Here is a 19,437-nt window from a genome sequence, read left to right on the forward strand (position 1 = left end):
TAATGAATTAAAAATCCACAGTGGTCACACAGATAACTTGAATTTGACACAAGTAATAATAAATACAAATGTTATGAAAATGAACCAATGAAAATCAGACAGTGCTTTTGAATTGTGGTTCAAGTGAATTATTTTAAAATACAAGGCCTAAAAAAAATTATGGTACCCCTATAAACGATTGAAAATAAATTGATTATGGGGACCAGTTCAAACAAGGTGTGTCCTCTAATTAGCGTCACAACTGTCTTCAAACTTTTAATCAGTCAGTCTGCCTATTTAAAGGGTGAGAAGTTATCACTGTGCTGTTTGGTGACATGGTGTGTACTACACTAAACATCGACCAGAGGAAGCGAAGGAGATCAGAAAGGAAATCATAAACAACCATGTTGTTAAAGGTAAAGGCTATAAGACCCCATCTCTAAGCAGCTTGTCCTGTGACTACAGTTACACATATTATTTAGATCCAACCTCCCTGGATGTAGCCGCAGGAGGAAAATTGAAGAGACAGATAATATGAAAGGTAATAAAAGAGCCCAGAACAACCACCAAATAAATTTAAGGTGAACTCCAAGGTCAAGATGGCACCATCTGTTGTTGTTTGAGCCAAAGTAGACTTCATGGGAGATGTCCAAGGAGGACACCACTGTTGAAAATCATAAAAAAAGCGAGACAGAAATTTACCAAACTGCATGTTGACAAGCCACAAAGCTTCTGGGAAAATGTCCTATGCACAGATTAGACAAACTGGAACATCAGCTCTTTGTTCACAGACTGGAGAAAGCACCCTTCAAACCTGAGACAACTGGAGCATTTTGCTCCACAGTGTGCCAAAATACCTGCTGAGAATAGCAGAAGGCTCACTTAAAGTTACAAAAATTGTTTGAGTGCAGTGATTGCCTTAAAAGGTTCTGCAACCAAATACGAAGGGTACCATCATTTTTGTCGAGGCCTGTTTCATGAGTTTTTTTTCAAGAATTGTTTAACCACAATTAAATGAGCCCCAATGCTGGTGTGCAGCATTTCAGCAGCAGGGCTACCGCTTGGTGCCGAATGGAAGCATATTACCGCAACTTACGTTTGAAGTGTCAGTGGTCAATGTGTCTGGCTTCTTCATCAATGTACGAGCCGCTAATCACAGTTTGGTTGTCAGGCCAGCCAGCGACGTTGTTGGGGGGGCCAAGGCAAACATGGTCACAATTCAAAGAGAAGAGCCAATACACCTGAGCCTGAAGACGGAAAAAAGGAGGCAGAATGTGCTAGTCCCATACATGCCTGGTTTATCACAGACACTCAGAAGGTTGTATCCAAACAACGTACGAATGCATTTAAAATCCACGAACACACTCGGACAAAAGCTTGTTCACCCCAAGGACAAAATGTTGAGAAGCAAGCTCAGCGATGTTGTTTTACGCAGTGCAGTGAGGAGTGCAATGACCTCTACATTGGCGAGACGAAGAAGCTGCTGCACAGGCGCATGACGCAACATTGGAGAGTGGCTTCTTCGGGTCCAGAATCAATGTTTAATTTGCATTTGGAGAAAAATTCCTTCAAAGTCAAAACGTCCAAATTCTGGAAAGGGAGGACCGCTGGTTTGAAAGAGGTGTAAAAGACACCATCTATGTCAAACTGCAAAAGCCGTCTCTAAAAAAATTCGGTTTGAGGCATCACCTATCGTGTGCCTATGACAATGTCCTGACATCTCTCCCCCCAAAGGTAGCCTCATTGGAAGAGTGGCGCGAACAAGCTGTTTTGCCACAAGACGAGTGAACCGCTCATTGGTTTGCAGGACAGTTGTTTCACTGACCAAGCAGGGCAACAACAACACCCCCAGAGGACACACCCACCAAAGCATAAATAGGGGAGACCACACCTAAAATCTTTAACATAAAAAGCCTTTAGGAAGAAAAGTGAAACCTGGTCAACAAACAACAACAGTCCGGTTGCCTTGATTCAACCTTTGTGGATTACCATAACCTGGACGACTGAGAGTTTACACAGACATATCAGGTTTGTACTCCGCTGTATATATATTTCTTTTGCACACAAAACACAGAGAACCAACCACCACACAAGCAGGAGAGATGTTAGTGATGGAGCGTAGAAACAGTGTTGCATCCTTTGAGCAAGATCAGGCGATTCACAGTGCCTTGGTCAAGGGCATCATAGAATCAGAGGACTGTGTTTTTGTTTTTTCCCTCCTCAGCTCTCATGGGACCACCTGCAATGACCTGCAAAAGGAGGTTCACCACGAGCAGAATGAAACTGAGAAAAGGGGGAAAAAAACTGTTGAGAGGATGCATGTCTGCTCTAAAAGCAGTATGGAAACCCAGTGTTCCCCACAGTAGAGACCTTCTAGAGTACATGCACACAGGATCACTACTAATACATAGATACAGTAGTATCAACGTTTTACATTTTCATTATATATTTTTTATTTTTTTTTTTATTGTCAGAAAGTTCACCCATCCTGCTGCAAATGCAATAAAAAGTAGAACAATCGCTCTATTAAACAATACAATGCACCACATCTAGAATAATACCATACTGTTCATTGACTACATCTCTGACAGCATCAATCAAATATGTAATGTGATTTGTGATACTTTTACTGTTTAGAGTGAATTAAAAAATATCCCATTTAAAATTTGGTGTGAACAATTTGTATATCATTAGTTGTTTGCAATTTAGCTTTTTGGCCTCACATATATTGTATGATTAAATGCTTTATGTGCTGTATGCTACTGAAAAACAGCATTTCCTTCCTGTCGACCCTGTATTTAAAAAAAAACAAAAACAAAAAACGACTTATTTATTTGGGAAAAACAAGTATATTCTTCTATACTATCTATACATCTATGAAATGTTCACCATTTGCTGCGATTGGCTGGCAACCGGTTCTGGTGTACTCAGCTTCTTGAAGTCAGCTGAGATTGGCGCCAGCGCACCCGTTACCCGGGTGAGGATAAGCGGTTAAGAGAAGGGATGGATGATCACCATTTGTTAAAGTGGTGCTGATTGTGAAGTGAGTTGAATTGAGTTTACTGCCACCAGAAAGCGCTCCTATGTTAAATTGACGCTGGCAAGTCAAAGCAAAATGGCCGAATGAAGCCTCATATTTTGCAAAAAACTCGTGTCGAGTTACTTGTATCTCGAGGTACACCACCGGACCTCGTAGTCCACCTTTCCGTGGACCTCACCTGGAGCCGAAACCCTTCCCGTCTGCTCAAGAAGGCGTAACATCTCTACTTGATCCGGAAGCTGCGACGTGCCAGACTGGGGCGCCGTGTCTTGAGGAGCTTCTACAGATGTGGTGGAGAGTGTCCTCAGCATCAGCATCACGGTGTGGCACGGCAGCTGCTCGGCTGCAGAGAGGAAGGCATGACAAAGGGAGGTAAATGGTAAGTCTAAGCTTATTTGTATAGCCCTTATATATATGGAGAGCCCTCACAAAAGTCTCTTAGCTCGTCACACCGCTTCAACTTCTGTGTTCAGCTCATTCTGGCCATCCTGTGAACCACTCTCATTCCCTACATTTTGCCAATTTTCAAAATAAAAGCCAGAAATTCAAAATGTTTACAAATTTAGCTACAGTTTCCTAATTTCTCAACCGATTGGCACCATTTCAATTTCTACTTGTCCAGCTAATCCTAACCTTCCCTTCCTGTGAACCACTCTCATAGGGTTAGGTTCGGGGAACTGAACTCTTCCCCACCAGGAATTGGGCGCATTGCCCCCTCTTCCTGTAGGAAAGGATGGTGCACGGTTCATCCACCCATGGTTCCGCCTCCCGTCACCCTGGTTCCAATCCCTGGGGTATGTGGGCTGGCGGCCCCGCCCATAGCGGACCTCTGTCCAACCCCCACCCTCCATGATGTTTGCTTCTTTTATTTGAGTTCGCCTTGGCTATTTAAGTCATCTTGATTTTTGTTCTTTCTTATTTATTAGTTTCGTTATTAATTTATAATGTATTTGAATCAAAGAAATAAAATAAAAGTCAATAAAACAAACAAAAAAAAAACATCCGTAATTCAAACCAAAAAACCTATAACAACCTATTATGCGTGTGCCCTGACAACGTTTCGTCCTGTAAGGGCCTTCCTCAGGTCGTGGCACACTTTAAAAAAAATAAAAAAATAAAAAAATAAAACAACAGCAAAGCAGCTCCACTCTTAATGATGTTCACCCTCCGAAATCCAAAACAAAACTGAGGCCACAGGGCTTGTCCGCCTTTTATATGCTGCTCTTTTTACAACATTTTAACTTGTGTTAAAAGTAACAGAACTTCAAATTAACCCTATGTTGTTGTCTTTTATTATCTATAATAATTAAATAACCTATTTTAACTGTATTTAGACAATTTTAACCAAAATGTTAACCTTATTATCTTTTAACTGGTTTTGTTTTTGTGTTTTACAGTGTTTATAGTTTTTCTGTTTTTTAATGTTATTTAGTTTTTTTCTTTTCTTAATAAGAACTCTATATGCACTATATATAATTTCGATCCCTGTAATCTGTATTGTTATCCTATCATCATTATAACACTTGAAATATCATCGCTTCCTGTTTTCACTCCTCCCCAGGATCCGTGAGGCCGCCAAGACCCACAAGCTGGTGGAGCAGGAGCTGGCACACGCCGTCAACGCCAGCGCCACGGTGCTGACCGAGGCCAAGCTGTCCAGCCCTGAGGTAGGGACACCAGGTGTAGGCAGATGGGTCCAGACGGGACTACAGACGGCCCGTTGGACCCGCTCAATGCACATTTGTACATGAGATGTGCGGGGACGCTGTTACGTGTCAACCCCAAACCATCCCAGAGTGCATCAGTGCGAAGTACCCGTGATACAGCTTTTACAGTGCGGTGTGTTGTGTGAATTTCATACCATTTTTGTACCATATTCTGATGTACGCGGATAAAGTGAGCGCAGGGCTCGACTAATGTTACAGGACTACTTTACTGTAGTCTAGAGAACATGTGGTCTGACATGTCATGGATTTAAAAAGAAAAGTGCGCCACAACTCTGCTTTTGATGTAGCACTAACCCCAAATGTTTGACTTGAATTCCCAAAAATACATGTTTTGTAGGTTTTGGATAAATCAGTCAAACCAGTGTTGTTAATTTTCAGTTTTGGAGTCGCAGCACAGCCGTGGAAATTGTCAACAGCAGCAAAGTTGTCCAGGCAGAGACAACCCTGCTTCTGGATGGAAAACATCTGGTAACCTCTCTCGCCACTAGCTGCTGCCACTTTTTGGCCATCTGATCTCTCACGCACCTTTCTTCTCATCCTCCTCAGTCCGAGTTCCCTGAGGAAGAGGGGCTCCGCTTAACCCTGAACAGCCTGAGTGCTGAGCTCCACAAACTCCACTGCATCTGTCCACTAATGCACTGTGCTGAGGAGGTAAGGATTGCGAAACACCCTGGCGTGCGTGCTTGTGTGCGTTGTGCCACGTGTGATTGTGTGTGCATCCAGGGGTTGGTGCGTCCCAGCAGTAAAAGCAGCATAAAGCTTAAGATCGTGCCAAGGTGAAGAGGGAGAAGGAACAGCTCTACAAGCAGAAGTCAAACCGCTCGCTCGCTCTCAGGTTGGAACAGGCGATAAAACACACCCAAAGTCATCTAGCAGACAAATTGGAATGTGGACTTGTTTTGAGCAGGTTACTTTGCTTCCCTCTCGTGGCCTGGTGAGGTAAAATTTGCAGCTGCATGGCCAGCTACTTGAAGCTGCTTTCTTTCACACAGCATTCCTTTTCCCCCCTTTCCATATTGTCCACCAATTTATTCTCCTTTCCTTTTTGAGAGCCTCACCCACCGAAATAGCCTTTGTCCTAAAGGAACCTGGGTTTTAAAATCTCCTAACTCCCGTGGTTCCAAGCGTGTTCGCGTTCACAACAATGTGTCAAAACCAACCAATTTATTCCTGACAGAGGAGTCTATACATTTGCAGAGCTCTGGGTTCGTAACTACCCTATCTTATCCTTAGCAGATAAAGTAGTCGAACTCAAACTGATGATATTTTCCGGCCCCTAACCTTGACCGCCGCGAGTGAGGAGATGCCGTGCTCTTATCTGCCGGCACCCGCTGTCCTGACTGCGGCGTAGGCGGCAAGGATTAGCTGTTTTGCGTTTCCTTACTGTGCATTTTTTTTTGGGAAGCGGGGTCACTTGCATTGCTCCTCCACTGGCCTGCTGTGCTAATGAAAGAGCCTACAATTCTGTCATTTTGTCATAAACAGTGTCTACACGTTGCTCGCATGCAGCAGAGTACAGAACATCTTTTAGAAACGACACGATGGAAACCACCTTTAGACTGAAATGAGACTTCGGGGACACCTTGTTTCTACTCCAAGCAACCTTCAATGGCACCAGAAGCCGATGTGCAGAAATCTTGAACAGAAAAGAAAAACATTGACTGTATTTGTGTGTTGAGCTGTTAATAATACTACTGATAATAATACTGATAATGATGTGCACATGCAAGGTGCTCAAGCGGTTTTGACTTTGTTTGGCTTGTCGTGACCTCCACTAAAGAGGTCACGGGGGTGGTTCATGATCAGCTGACTCGAGATGTAATGCACCAATGTGAATGTTTGCTTTGCCAGTAGTTCCCAATTGTTCTTATCGTCTTGCTCTCGTGGGTTTGCTGTCCAATCCCCCAGGTCCCCCCAACCATCACCCCGTGCGTTCATAAACACGATAGGATCAATGAAGAAATCAAGTTGGCCAAATGGGGAAATTTGTAGTTTGCATAAGCATGTTTAGTCTAAGCTGATGCTTGCTGTGAGGGGCATACTAAATGATAGCGCGTGCAGGAACATGCTCGTTTCCGCTCACGGTCGAGCATTGCCAAGCTCCACTGTCGTCGGGTGCTGTTTCTGCATCCAGTGTGCGCTGCTGCCTTTTTGCCTTCAAGGCTTTTGTGGTGTTGTGCCAAGTAGAGCGACACACTCCAGTGGTGTGTGCAATGTGGCGTTCATTTCAAGTTTACTGTGTCTGGGCTCGCACTTTACAGACTCCTTGATGGGGGAAACGTGCGTGTGCACGCGTTTACGACAAATTAGCTGAAGAATATGAATTTTTATTTGTGATGAACTATTAAATATATAATGTAAAAATGCACGCCCATCGATGTGATCCATGGCTGTGGCATTCCTGCTCCTGTGTCCACTGATGCGCTGGGCCAACGTCTTACCATGGTAACCACGTTAGCCATTTGAAGCCATATGAATGAAATGTGTATATGGGTTTTAAAAAGAAAGCTCATGTATATTTAATTTGATCAATGATTGTTTGAACGTAATTTAATGGGTTAACAATGATTCCGCAATGCTGGGTGTTTGCACGAGTGTGTGCGTGTTGCCAGTTGTTCCGTCATGTAACAAATAAGCTTTGGAAATTAAAATGACTTGGTGTGATAAATGTGCGTCTGCTGCTGCTTCCGATGTGTCTGACTTAAAAGTAAGTTTTATTACCTGCATGCAAGTTTGTTCGGTTTGTATGAAAATGCTTGTCGCAGATTCTCCCTACATTGTGACCAACAAAGCTGACACTATGAAGTTGTCATTTCTCTTAATTGTTGATGAATCAAATGTTTAGAGTGAGGAGCTATAAAGGTGTTCTGTCATAAACAGACTCTGCCTCTTTTCCCAACACAACTCTGCTTTCAGCTGGACTATTGCATGACAGGCGTGCGTGTCAAATGCCTCAGTGTGTTCTGTATGTTGTTTGTGAATCCATCCAGTAAGGAATAAAGTGTATTGGAAAACTAAGTGATTGTTGTAGTGCATTGTGCAAATAAAGTGAAAAATACCTCCACTTCTAAATAGAAAAGTAATGCACTCATACCCCAATTGTGGCCTCATGAGAATCAATGTAAACTAATTCAACAACTATGTAAAAATTGTCCTACATTTATGGCAAACGCTGCAGAATCCAAACTTTTTGGGGAATATTTGTTTTCAAAATGTTTTTGAAAATATAACATTCGAATGAAAGACTTCCATTGTGTGTAGTGACCCTGAACCATTGAGTTATTTAAAAAATAAAAACTGTGATGCAAATGAAACCTATTCGACAACCTTTCCTCCTAGTACTAGTACAGCAGATTTCGGCATCACGGGAATGACTTGAATCAAGCACGAGAAATGGACAGTTCTAGGACATCATTAGGACTTGGTCATCTGATTGGTCGCATTTGGCGCCAAAATATACCCAGACTAAGCTGATTGGTTAATGCAACACATCTATGATTGGTTAATGCAAAACATCTATTTCCGGTTTGGATCGCTTAAACGGGCGAGGCGAGTGACGTTACTTTCGTCTTCATTTGTTCCAGCCAAGGTAAGCACGCTGCTTCACGCTCTCTAGCAATTAATGTTGTTTTTGCTTTGTATTGACTTATTTGAGCGTGTTTTTGACATGTTTAACTCGGCACGCACTCGGAGTGTGATAGCGTCTTGTGAGTGATTTGACATGCGTTAATTTGTCCTTATACAGCTGAGTGAACATGCGGGGTCGTCGTTTTGTAGCGTAAGGTTTGAACTTTATTCGACGCCCAGATGCATAATTGGCTTAGTGGCGTCGCTGGCTTGTGTTTTTATACTTTGCGTGAGTGGGGTGAATGCATTTTTTGTTTTTTAGCGGTGTTTTAATGTACAATTGCCGTCGTCCTCCTGGCGGGACTCTCGCTTAAACATGACGTCACCGCGGCGGCAGCTCCGCGTTCGTCATTGTTTAGCAAAGTTTGAACTTTGTTCGACGCCCGAATGCATAATTGGCTTCGTGGCGTCGCTGGCTTGGGGTTTTACACTTTGCGCGAGTGGCGCGAATGAGTCTCGAGCGTTTTCGTGGTTTTAGCGGTGTTGTAATGCACAATTGCCATCGTCCTCGTGGCGAGTGTCGCTTGAATATGACGTCGCCGCTGCTGCGACGTGGTCGCCATTTTGTTGAGCAAAGTTTGAACTTTACTCGACGGCCAAATGAGTAAAGGACGACATGGCGTCGCTGGCTTGGCGTTTTACACTTTGCGTGTGTGGCGCGAAGTAGTTTGAGTGTTTACGTGGTGTTTTAGCGGTGTTGTAATGCACAATTACCGTCGTCCTCGTGGCGGGAGTGTCGCTTGAATATGACGTCGCCGCTGCTGCGACGTGGTCGCCATTTTGTTGAGCAAAGTTTGAACTTTACTCGACGGCCAAATGAGTAATGGACGACATGGCGTCGCTGGCTTGGCGTTTTACACTTTGCGTGTGTGGCGCGAAGTAGTTTGAGTGTTTACGTGGTGTTTTAGCGGTGTTGTAATGCACAATTACCGTCGTCCTCGTGGCGGGAGTGTCGCTTGAATATGACGTCGCCGCTGCTGCGACGTGGTCGCCATTTTGTTGAGCAAAGTTTGAACTTTACTCGACGGCCAAATGAATAATGGACGACATGGCGTCGCTGGCTTGGCGTTTTACACTTTGCGTGTGGCGCGAAGCAGTTTGAGTGTTGTTGTTTTAGCGGCGTTGTAATGCACAATTGCCGTCGTTCTCGTGGCGGGAGTGTCGCTTGTATATGATGTCAACGCGGTTGCCATTTTGAGCAATGTTTGAACTGTCGTATGTTTACTGTCTTAAATTCTTAATTTTTAATTTCCAATTAACTGTATAGAGTCTCTATGTAATTTTATTTGTGCCTCAACATTTTCCCTCTCAGGTCTTGGCACACCAAATTCAATGCACAAATCGGCGATGTTTAATGTACTAACTCCCAAACCAAACTGAGTCAGTGAAAAGGTTATTACTTTTTATACCTGCTGTTTACTTGGCCTGTTTTAAAATTACAAATGTCCATTTGCACTTTCCAAACTTGTAAGTGTTCAGCTCATTCAAACCAACCTGTGAACAACTCTGCTTCCCGAAATTTCAAAATAAAAGCCCGAAATTACAAATTTAGCTAGAACTTTTTTATTTTCAGTGGATTTGCACTGTTCCTACTTATGTGAGCTCATTAAAACCAAGCTGTGACCAACTCCCCTTCCTGAAATTTGACAATTTCAAAATAAAAGCCTGAAATTCGTATTTTTGCCATAACTTAATTTTCAGTGGATTTGCACTGTTAGTACTTGCACGTGTTGAGCTCACTCAAACCAAGCTGTGAACTCCCCTTCCCCAAATTTGATGGAATTTGTAAATAAAAGCCTGAAATTCCAAATTTTGCTGTAACGTATTTTAATGGATTTGTACCGTTCCTATTTCTGTTCAGCTCATTCAAATTAAACTGAACAACTCCCCTTCCCCAAATTTCAAAATATAAGTCCGAAATTTAGCTGTAACTTGCTAAGTTGTCAATGGATTTACAGTTTCTACTTCGTGTTGGTTTGGGGAACTGAACTCTTCCCCACCAGGAATTGGGGGCATTGCCCCCTCTTCCTGAGGGAAAGGATGGTGCACGGTCCATCCACCCATGGTTCTGCTTACCATAACCCTGGTTATAATCCCTGGGGTATGCGGGCTGGCGGCCCCGCCCATAGCGGACCTGTCAAACCCCCACCTTCCATGGTATTTGTTTGTTTTATTTGAGTTCGCCTTGGCTATTTAAGTCATCTTTATTTTTGTTGTTTCTTATTAGTTTCGGTATCAATTTATGTATTAGAATGAAAGAAACCAAACAAGTCAATAAAACAAAAAAATCTGCAATTCAAAACAAAATACCTATAACAGCCTATTATGCGTGTGCCCTGACAACGTTTCGGCCTGTAAGGGCCTTCAGGTCGTGGCACACTTACTTTTAATAAAACAACAGCGAAGCAGCTATACTCTTTGATGTTCTCTCTCCGAAATCCAAAACAAACTGAGGCTTGTCCGCCTTTTATATGCTCCTCTTTTTAAAACATTTTAAGTTGTTAAAAGTAACATAACTTCAAATTAACCCTGTTGTCTTTTACTACTATATCCATGAAATAACCTCTATTTTAACTGTATTTAAACCATTTCATGACATCCACTGGATCTGTCCACTAATGCACTGTGCTGAGGAGGTAAGGATTGCGAAACACCTTGGTGTGCATTGTGCCACACGTGATTGTGTGTGCATCCAGGGGTTGGTGCGTCCCTGTAGTAAAAGCAGCATGAAGCTTAAGATCATGCCCAAGGTGAAGAGGGAGAAGGAACAGCTCCACAAGCAGAAGTCAAACCGCTCGCTCGCTCTCAGGTTGGAACAGGCGATAAAACACACCCAAAGTCATCTAGCAGACAAATTGGAATGTGGACTTGTTTTGAGCAGGTTACTTTGCGTTGTTATTTGCTACTTATGTGAGCTCATTAAAACCAAGCTGTGACCAACTCCCCTTCCTCAAATTTGACAATTTCAAAATAAAAGCCTGAAATTCGTATTTTTGCCATAACTTAATTTGCAGTGGATTTGCACTGTTCGTACTTGTACGTGTTGAGCTCACTCAAACCAAGCTGTGAACTCCCCTTCCCGAAATTTGATGGAATTTGTAAATAAAAGCCTGAAATTCCAAATTTTGCTGTAACGTATGTCAATGGATTTGTACCGTTCCTATTTCTGTTCAGCTCATTCAAATTAAACTGTGAACAACTCCCCTTCCCCAAATTTCAAAATAGAAGCCCGAAATTTAGCTGTAACTTGCTTAGTTGTCAATGGATTAACAGTTTCTACTTCGTGTTGGTTTGGGGAACTGAACTCTTCCCCACCAGGAATTGGGGGCATTGCCCCCTCTTCCTGAGGGAAAGGATGGTGCACGGTCCATCACCCATGGTTCTGCTTACCATAACCCTGGTTATAATCCCTGGGGTATGTGGGCTGGCGGCCCCGCCCATAGCGGACCTCTGTCAAACCCCCACCTTCCATGGTATTTGTTTGTTTTATTTGAGTTCGCCTTGGCTATTTAAGTAATTTTTATTTTTGTTATTAGTTTCGGTATCAATTTATGTATTAGAATGAAAGAAACCAAACAGGTCAATAAAAAAAAAAAAATCTGCAATTCAAAACAAAATACCTATAACCAGCCTATTATGCGTGTGCCCTGACAACGTTTCGGCCTGTAAGGGCCTTCAGGTCGTGGCACACTTACTTTTAATAAAACAACAGCGAAGCAGCTATACTCTTTGGTGATGTTCTCCCTCCGAAATCCAAAACAAACTGAGGCTTCGAGGCTTGTCCGCCTTTTATATGCTCCTCTTTTTAAAACATTTTAAGTTGTGTTAAAAGTAACATAACTTCAAATTAAACCTGTTGTCTTTTACGACTATATCCATTAAATAACCTCTATTTTAACTGTATTTCATGACATCCACTGGATCTGTCCACTAATGTGCTGAGGAGGTAAGGATTGCGAAACACCCTGGCGTGTGAGTTGTGCCACACGTGATTGTGTGTGCATCCAGGGGTTGGTGCGTCCCTGTCGTAAAAGCAGCATGAAGCTTAAGATCATGCCCAAGGTGAAGAGGGAGAAGGAAAAGCTCCACAAGCAGAAGTCAAACCGCTCGCTCGCTCTCAGGTTGGAACAGCCGATAAAACACACCCAAAGTCATCTAGCAGACAAATTGGAATGTGGACTGTTGTTTTGAGCAGGTTACTTTGCTTCCCTCTAGTGGCCTGGTGAGGTAAAATTTGCAGCTGCATGGCCAGCTACTTGAAGCCGCTTTCACACAGCATTCCTTTTCCCCCCTTTCCATATTGTCCACCAATGTATTGTCCTTTCCTTTTCGAGAGCCTCACCCACCGAAATAGCCTTTGTCCTGAGAACATGCGTGCTTGCACACTGCCGATGTAGGTTGCAACATTAACATAATTGGATGTCAGCGTGCCAGCTCCGATTGTTTTCAACACAAAGTAGCATGCGTAGTGATTTAAAATAATAAAAAAAAAAATTAATACCTCTCTGACATTTTCAATCCAAAAAGTGTTTAATGGGGTTAACAATGATTCCGCAATGCTGGGTGATTGCACGAGTGTGTGCGTGTTGCCAGTTTTTCCGTCATGTAACAAATAAGCTTTGGAAATTAAAATGACTTGGTGTGATAAATGTGCGTCTGCTGCTGCTTCCGACGTGTCTGACTTAAAAGTAAGTGTTATTACCTGCATGCAAGTTTGTTCGGTTTGTATGAAAATGCTTGCCGCAGATTCTCCCTACATTGTGACCAACAAAGCTGACACTATGAAGTTGTCATTTCTCTTAATGCACTTGTACCCAAATTGTGGCCTCATGAGAATCTATGCAAACTAATTAAACAACTATGTAAAAATTGTACTACATTTATGGCAAAAGCTGCAGAATCCAAAGTTTTTGAGGAATATTTGTTTTCTAAATTTCTTAGAAAATATAACATTCGAATGAAAGACTTTCATTGTGTGTAGTGACCCTGAACCATTCAGTTATTTCAAAAATAAAAACTGTGATGCAAAGGAAACCTATTCGACCTTTCCTAGTACTAGCACTAGAATAGCAGATTTCGGCATCACGTGAATGACTTCAATCAAGCACGAGAAATGGACAGTTCTCGGAAATAATTAGGACTTGGTCACCTGATTGGTCGCATTTGGCGCCAAAATGTACGCACCCGAAGCTGATTGGTTAATGCAAAACATCTATTTCCGGTTTGGATCGCTTAACCGGCTGAGGCGAGTGACGTTAATGTCTCCTTCATCTGTTCCAGCCAAGGTAAGAACGCTGCTTCATGCTCTCTAGCAATTAACGTTGTTTTTGCTGTGTCTTGACTTATTTGAGCGTGTTTTTGACATGCTTGACTCGGGCACGCACTCAGAGTGTGATAGCCTCTTGTGAGTGATTTGACATGCGTTAATTTGTGCTTATACAGCTGAGAGAACATGCAGGGTCGCCATTTTGTAGCGCAAGGTTTGAACTTTACTCGACGGCCAGATGCATAATATGCTTCGTGGCTTGGCGTTTTACACATTGCGTGAGTGGTGTGAAGGCGTTTCGAATGTTTTAGCGGTGTTGTAACATACAATTGCAGTGGTCCTCGTGGCGAGGATGTCGCTTGAATATGACGTCGCCGCTTCTGTGGCGTGGTCGCCATTTTGTTCAGCAAAGTTTGAACTTGACTAGATGGCCAAATGAATAAAGGACATCGTGGCGTCGCTGGCTTGGCGTTTTACACTTGGCGTGTGTGGCGCGAAGGAGTTTTCGAGTGTTTCCGTGGTGTTTTAGCAGTGTTTTAATGCACAATTTCCGTCGTCCTCGTTGCTTGAGTGTCGCTTGAATATGACGTCGCCGCTGCGACGTGGTTGCCATTTTGTTGAGCGAAGTTTGAGCTTTACTCGACGCCCAAATGAATAATTGACTTCGAGGCGTCGATGGCTTGGCGTTTTACCATTTTCGTGTGTGGCGCAAAGCAGTTTTCGAGTGTTTACATTGTGTTTTAGCGGTGTTTTAATGCACAATTGCCGTCCTCGTGGCGGGAGTGTCGCTCGAATATGACTCTGCTGCGACGTGGTCGCCATTTTGTTGAGCAAAGTTTGAACTTTACTCGACGTCTAAATGGATAATTGACTTAGTGGCGTCGATGGCTTGGCGTTTTACTATTTGAGTGTGGCGCAAAGTAGTTTTCGAGTGTTCACATGGTGTTTTAGCGGTGTTTTAATGCACAATTGCCGTCCTCGTGGGGGGACTGTCGCTTGTATATGATGTCAATGCTGCTGCTTCGCGATTGCCATTTTGAGCAAAGTTTGAACTGTTGTATGTTTACTGTCTCAAATTCTTTTATTTTTTTTTTTATTTTTAAATTACCTATCAATTGTATAGTCTCCTTTTATGTACTTTATTTTAGATGTGCTATATTAATGGGTATGAATTTATATTTCTAATAAAAATCCCCCAATCAGCCAAACTCTGTGCCTCGACAACATTTTCCCTTTCTCAGGTGTTGGCACACCAAATTCAATGCACAAATAGGCGATGTTTACTGTACAAACTGAAGGAACCTGTGTTTAAAATCACCTATTACTTCTGAGGTTCCATGCGTGTTCGTTTTCGTGGAAGAACTACAATTATAACGCGTTAGAAGTCAACCAATTTATTCCTGACAGAGGAATCTATACATTTTGCAGAGCTCTGGGTTCAGCTGTCACCTGTCCTCTTCAACAGGTGTTTTGGTTTCAAAGCTGATATTTTTCTCCAAAAGCTTTTTGTCTTGCATCAGGAGTTGAAGGTTTTTAAAGTGCTTTTCAACATTTACTCCACTGCATGGACTGGAGAAAAGAACTGCAGCGCTTAAAACCATGTCATCTAAACCTTGTAATGTTGTTGCAGTTGTAAGAAGTCCAAACACGTGCATTGCAAGGTGGTAATGTTGTTTGGCACTGCAACACCAAAATATAAAATCTTAGTTACCATACAGATATTTATAAGATTTATTGATAAAATTAGCAACCAGTTAACAAATATGGATGACATTGTTCAAATTACTAATGAAAATAGTAATATTTTCTGCAAATGTCCTTGGCATTCTTCATCAAATGCCTCAAGCAACAGTGTAGGATAGGTACTTCAAAATCTGTGGATGTCCCCTTTCCACAAACTATAGAGTAGTAATGTTCAATGGTGCTATTCAAATTGGTCTTTATAAATGAAAGACACAGTGCTTGCATTAGCACAATAGAAGCATGACTGGTGCCTGCATCGCTCTCTGTCCATACATCCTTGAAACGTGTCAAGAAAATACTTGACCGAGGCAGTGGTGTGTTCACAAGTCAAGTAGGGAAGGGTGAGGAGTTTTTCAATGAATTCTTCACAACAAGCTCATACACATAGAATGGTGGGGAGCATTTTTTCCTTCTTTATGATGCTGCCAGTGGCGTCCAAATAGAGGATGTCTTCTCTGGTCCTGTCACGATAAATGTCAATACAGTACACCTTTGGGGAATAAAAATACTTTTTGGAGCACATCTGGCTTAAGTCTTTCTTTCCACCATGAAATGCAAACTTAAGAGCTCATTGTTGTGCAGACGACTTTTTTTGCTTCTTTTCCCACGAAATGGTTTTCAATACAGGAGGTGTGAGTGCCTCATCTCTGCAGCCTGATTCCATGACTGCTTCGTCCAATTTCAGAAGGTTTCTTTAGAGAGATCTGGGCAATTCTTTTTGTAATTTTTGCCCCAGTGAATCCCTTTCTCTTCCTCTCACAGGTCTTGACTTTAGTTCAATGCGATTGTGGATGCTCAGACCACCCTTGAAATGTACAGTGTCTTAAAAAAATCCTTTTTGCTATCTATTGTGACGGTGACTTCAACAGGACAGTTCTCAAATTGACAGTAACACAGACACCAAAATTCCGGGCCTTGTCTTATTGAGCCAAGTGTCTTAGTTCTGTCTTTTGAAAGCTATTGAACAGTATGGATGGATGGATCTAATTCCTTTGGAAATAATGCCAGTCAAGGCCCTTGAATCCTCTGGGTTTTCTCAATTTCTGTAATGAGGCCCAGTCCTTTTGGTCAACTAAAAAATAGGTTGGACCGGAAGGCACTTTTATCCTTATGAGTGCATCGTCTTCTGTCGACAAGTCAGGATCACGGTCATTGATACTGGTTCCCTATAGAATAAATAATTTATTAAACGGAACTAAAACCGCGTCTCAGAGTTGTGGCCGGGCGGATGCATAGTGTGGAGCTTGGGGGATGGACAGTGCATTTTCTTCCTCTCGGGGGCGCTCTTCCCCCGAGGGGGAGGCTCGGTTTCACTCCCCTAACCCTAGCATAGATATAAATAAATAAATAAGGTTAGGTGAGGGGAACCGAACCCTCCCTCTCCCAGTATAGGGGAAATAATTCCCCTTCCGGGATCGGGGGGGAGATGCACGGTCCATCCCCCTACGCCATCTCCCGTCTCCATTTCCCCATTCCTGGCGGCGTGCCTGCTGGCCACGCCGGTCATAGTGGACCACTTTCCACTCTCCACCAGTCATCTTAGTTCAAATTTTCTTTTTTGTATTTTCAATTGAGTTTTATAGAGTCGCCTTTGTTATTTATGTAATAATTTATGTTTTGGACGTGCTATTTATTAACAGTTATGAATTTGTAATATATCTCTAATTATAACAACAAAAAACAAAAAAAGAGAAAATCCCCAAAAAAAACAACTTTTGTCGACCAAACGGTGTGCCTTGACAACGTTTCGGCTCTAAGGAGCCTTCCTCAGGTCCTGGCACACTGAATTTAATAAATGCACTGTAAAAATAAGTGATGTTGACTGTTCAAACTCCCAAACCAAACTGAGCTAGTGAAAACGCCCTCCCCTTTTATACCCGTTGTTTTTTGGTCCTATTTTAAAAAAGATCTTTTAAAAGAATATGTGCAAAGTAAAACCCACTTTAAATTAACCCCATAATTGCCAATCCTTCTGCATAATTGCCATCTTGCAATTGAACCTTTGTCCATGTATTGATATTTTAACCTTATAACTCGTTTAATAACATTTTAATAATTGTATAGTTTTTTTGGCTTTTTATGCTGTTTTATATTTTTTAATGTATTTTACCAATTGTTTTGCTTTTTTGGGTCTTTTTAACTTTTTGTGATGTAATTGTAATAAACTTTGTTCCCCCTAGGGTTAAAGTTGGAAATAGGGATAGGAATGAAGTGGTTAGGGTTTGAAGTGGTTAGGGTTTAAGATTAGGGGTTGGAAATGGGGATAGGATAGGACTAGAGTTAGATAGGGATGTGAGTGGTTAAGATTAGGAGTTAGGTTTGGATAAGGAGATATAATAGAGTTATGAATTAAAAATTAAGAATTAAAAGGGAGTGGTTAAGATTAGGGTTAGGGTAGGATAAGGGGATAGAAGGTTAGGATTAGGGGATAGTGTTGGTTAAAGTTGGAAATGGGGATAGGGATAGGAATGAAGTGGTTAGGGTTTGAAGTGGTTAGGGTTTGAAGTGGTTAGGGTTTAAGATTAGGGGTTGGAAATGGGGATAGGATAGGGCTAGAGTTAGATAGGGATGTGAGTGGTTAAGATTAGGAGTTAGGTTTGGATAAGGAGATATAATAGAGTTAAGAATTAAAAATTAAGAATTAAAAGGGAGTGGTTAAGATTAGGGTTAGGGTAGGATAAGTGGATAGAATGTTAAGATAAGGGGATAGTGTTGGATAAGGGGGTGAAATAGAAAGATAGGAAATGGTTGGGAATTGGGGACAGGAAGATGGAAGTGGTTAGGGTTAGGGTTGGAAATGGGGATAGGATAGGACTAGGGTTCGGGTTAGACAGGTAAGGGGGTGTGGGTTATGAATGGATAGAATTTAGTCAGATAAGAGAGAGGAGGGGTTTGTAGGATTAGGGTGGCCTTTAGGGTAGGGTATCCGAACCGTATTCCCTAATGGTGCGCTACATTCAATCCCCCTGGCACTTTAGACCCCAATCGGAATATCCATCGCCGTTCCATGGTCTTTCTCTCTCTCTCTGTCCACAGGATATTCCTTTGTAATCCCGCTACCCTCAACGCTCCCAATCCATGGATCAAGAAATGCTGAACCAGTGGTGTGTGTAAATCTTTCTTGTGGTTCACATTATATCTGTGTTGTGTGATGCGGGTCATCAATGTGTTGGAAGTTTCCCCGACATACTGCAGTCCACACTTCTTGCACAATATGAGATAGACACAGTTGGTTGATTTGGGACTAAATCCTTGTTCAATTTTAATGATTGTTTTATCCACTGCATTCCTGACGAATTTGAGTTTAATAAAATATTTGCTCAATGGTTGTGGTTTTTTAATTTTCAACGACGGTAACCTTGCCCGAATAAGTAAGTCCTTTAAATTTTTGTTCCGCCGATATGCCGATATGATTCTAAAATTTGGCCCTCCTGCAGCACATCCCAATTTTCCCTCAAAATCTGCTTTTATTTTTTTGTGTAATAAATTCCCAACTGTGAAGTATGAGGTGATCAAGGGGAGAATGTCCTCCTTTGTTTCTTCTCTTCTCTCCAAAAATGTCCTTAGGCAACGTCTGAGAAATGACCTCCCATATCCTCTTTTCCGTAAAACCTTAAACAAAATCGTCACCGCCTCGTGAAAGTTTTGCCTTTTTGTGCATATCCGAGCAAAGCGCAAAATCTGTGACTTCACGATTCCCCGAAACATATGCGTTGGATGAAAGCTGGTTTTATGAACCAATGCATGCGTGTCAGTAATTTTGAAGTGCACTTTTATATCCAATTTATAATTTTGTTGAAATTTTGTCCCTTTGAAGACGGTGGTATCCAAAAAGTCAATCGATTGGCGGTTGACCTCCGTCTTGAGCTGTATCGAATTGTTGTGTGCATTCAAAGTATCCACAAATTGGTGAAATTCTTCCTCCGAATATGTCCAAATTCCAAATATGTCGTCCAGGTAACGGATGTAGCGGTCTGGTTTTTTATCACACTTTGTAAAAACCTCTTCTTCCCATATAGCCATAAAAATGTTTGCATACGCTGGGGCGAATTTCT

General features: G+C 42.1%; 2 protein-coding genes across 10 annotated transcripts in view; both read left to right on the top strand.

Annotated features, from left to right (window-relative positions):
* spdl1 (spindle apparatus coiled-coil protein 1) overlaps positions 1–2,644 on the top strand; it is a 50,054-nt gene extending 47,410 nt beyond the window's left edge. For 3 of the 7 annotated variants that reach the window (XM_061787152.1, XM_061787151.1, XM_061787150.1), the window contains one exon: positions 1,151–2,197. In XM_061787152.1, the coding sequence (XP_061643136.1) occupies positions 1,151–1,478 (328 nt within the window). In that variant the 3' untranslated portion in view covers positions 1,479–2,197. The other 4 variants (XM_061787157.1, XM_061787156.1, XM_061787155.1 and 1 more) reach the window with 2 other exon arrangements.
* Positions 2,645–2,777: 133 nt separating this feature from the next.
* On the top strand, positions 2,778–18,661 carry LOC133484500 (diacylglycerol kinase eta-like). 3 transcript variants are annotated; one of them, XR_009790427.1, is made up of 6 exons: positions 2,778–3,398; positions 4,581–4,686; positions 5,125–5,214; positions 5,293–5,397; positions 5,470–5,581; positions 18,419–18,661. XR_009790427.1 is itself a non-coding variant. In XM_061787158.1 (5 exons), exons 1-5 carry the CDS (start codon positions 3,379–3,381, stop codon positions 5,524–5,526), a joined length of 378 nt encoding a protein of 125 aa, XP_061643142.1. In that variant the 5' UTR covers positions 2,778–3,378; the 3' UTR covers positions 5,527–8,032. The 3 variants fall into 3 exon arrangements, 1 of the variants encoding a protein (XP_061643142.1); XR_009790426.1 differs by lacking the exon at positions 18,419–18,661 and adding an exon at positions 6,232–8,031; XM_061787158.1 differs by lacking the exon at positions 18,419–18,661 and having other exon boundaries at positions 5,470–8,032.
* The last annotated feature ends 776 nt before the right edge of the window (positions 18,662–19,437 follow it).

This window comes from Phyllopteryx taeniolatus, chromosome 10, assembly GCF_024500385.1.
Source record: "Phyllopteryx taeniolatus isolate TA_2022b chromosome 10, UOR_Ptae_1.2, whole genome shotgun sequence".
Taxonomy (NCBI): Eukaryota; Metazoa; Chordata; class Actinopteri; order Syngnathiformes; family Syngnathidae; genus Phyllopteryx; species Phyllopteryx taeniolatus.

Bases quoted from the DNA above. Each gene is read 5' to 3' on its own strand.
- LOC133484500 (XM_061787158.1), top strand. From the start codon at position 3,379: ATGACAAAGGGAGGTAAATG. The intron at 4,687-5,124 runs GTAGGGACACCA...GTTAATTTTCAG, and splicing joins CCAAGCTGTCCAGCCCTGAG to TTTTGGAGTCGCAGCACAGC. The intron at 5,398-5,469 runs GTAAGGATTGCG...GTGTGCATCCAG, and splicing joins TAATGCACTGTGCTGAGGAG to GGGTTGGTGCGTCCCAGCAG.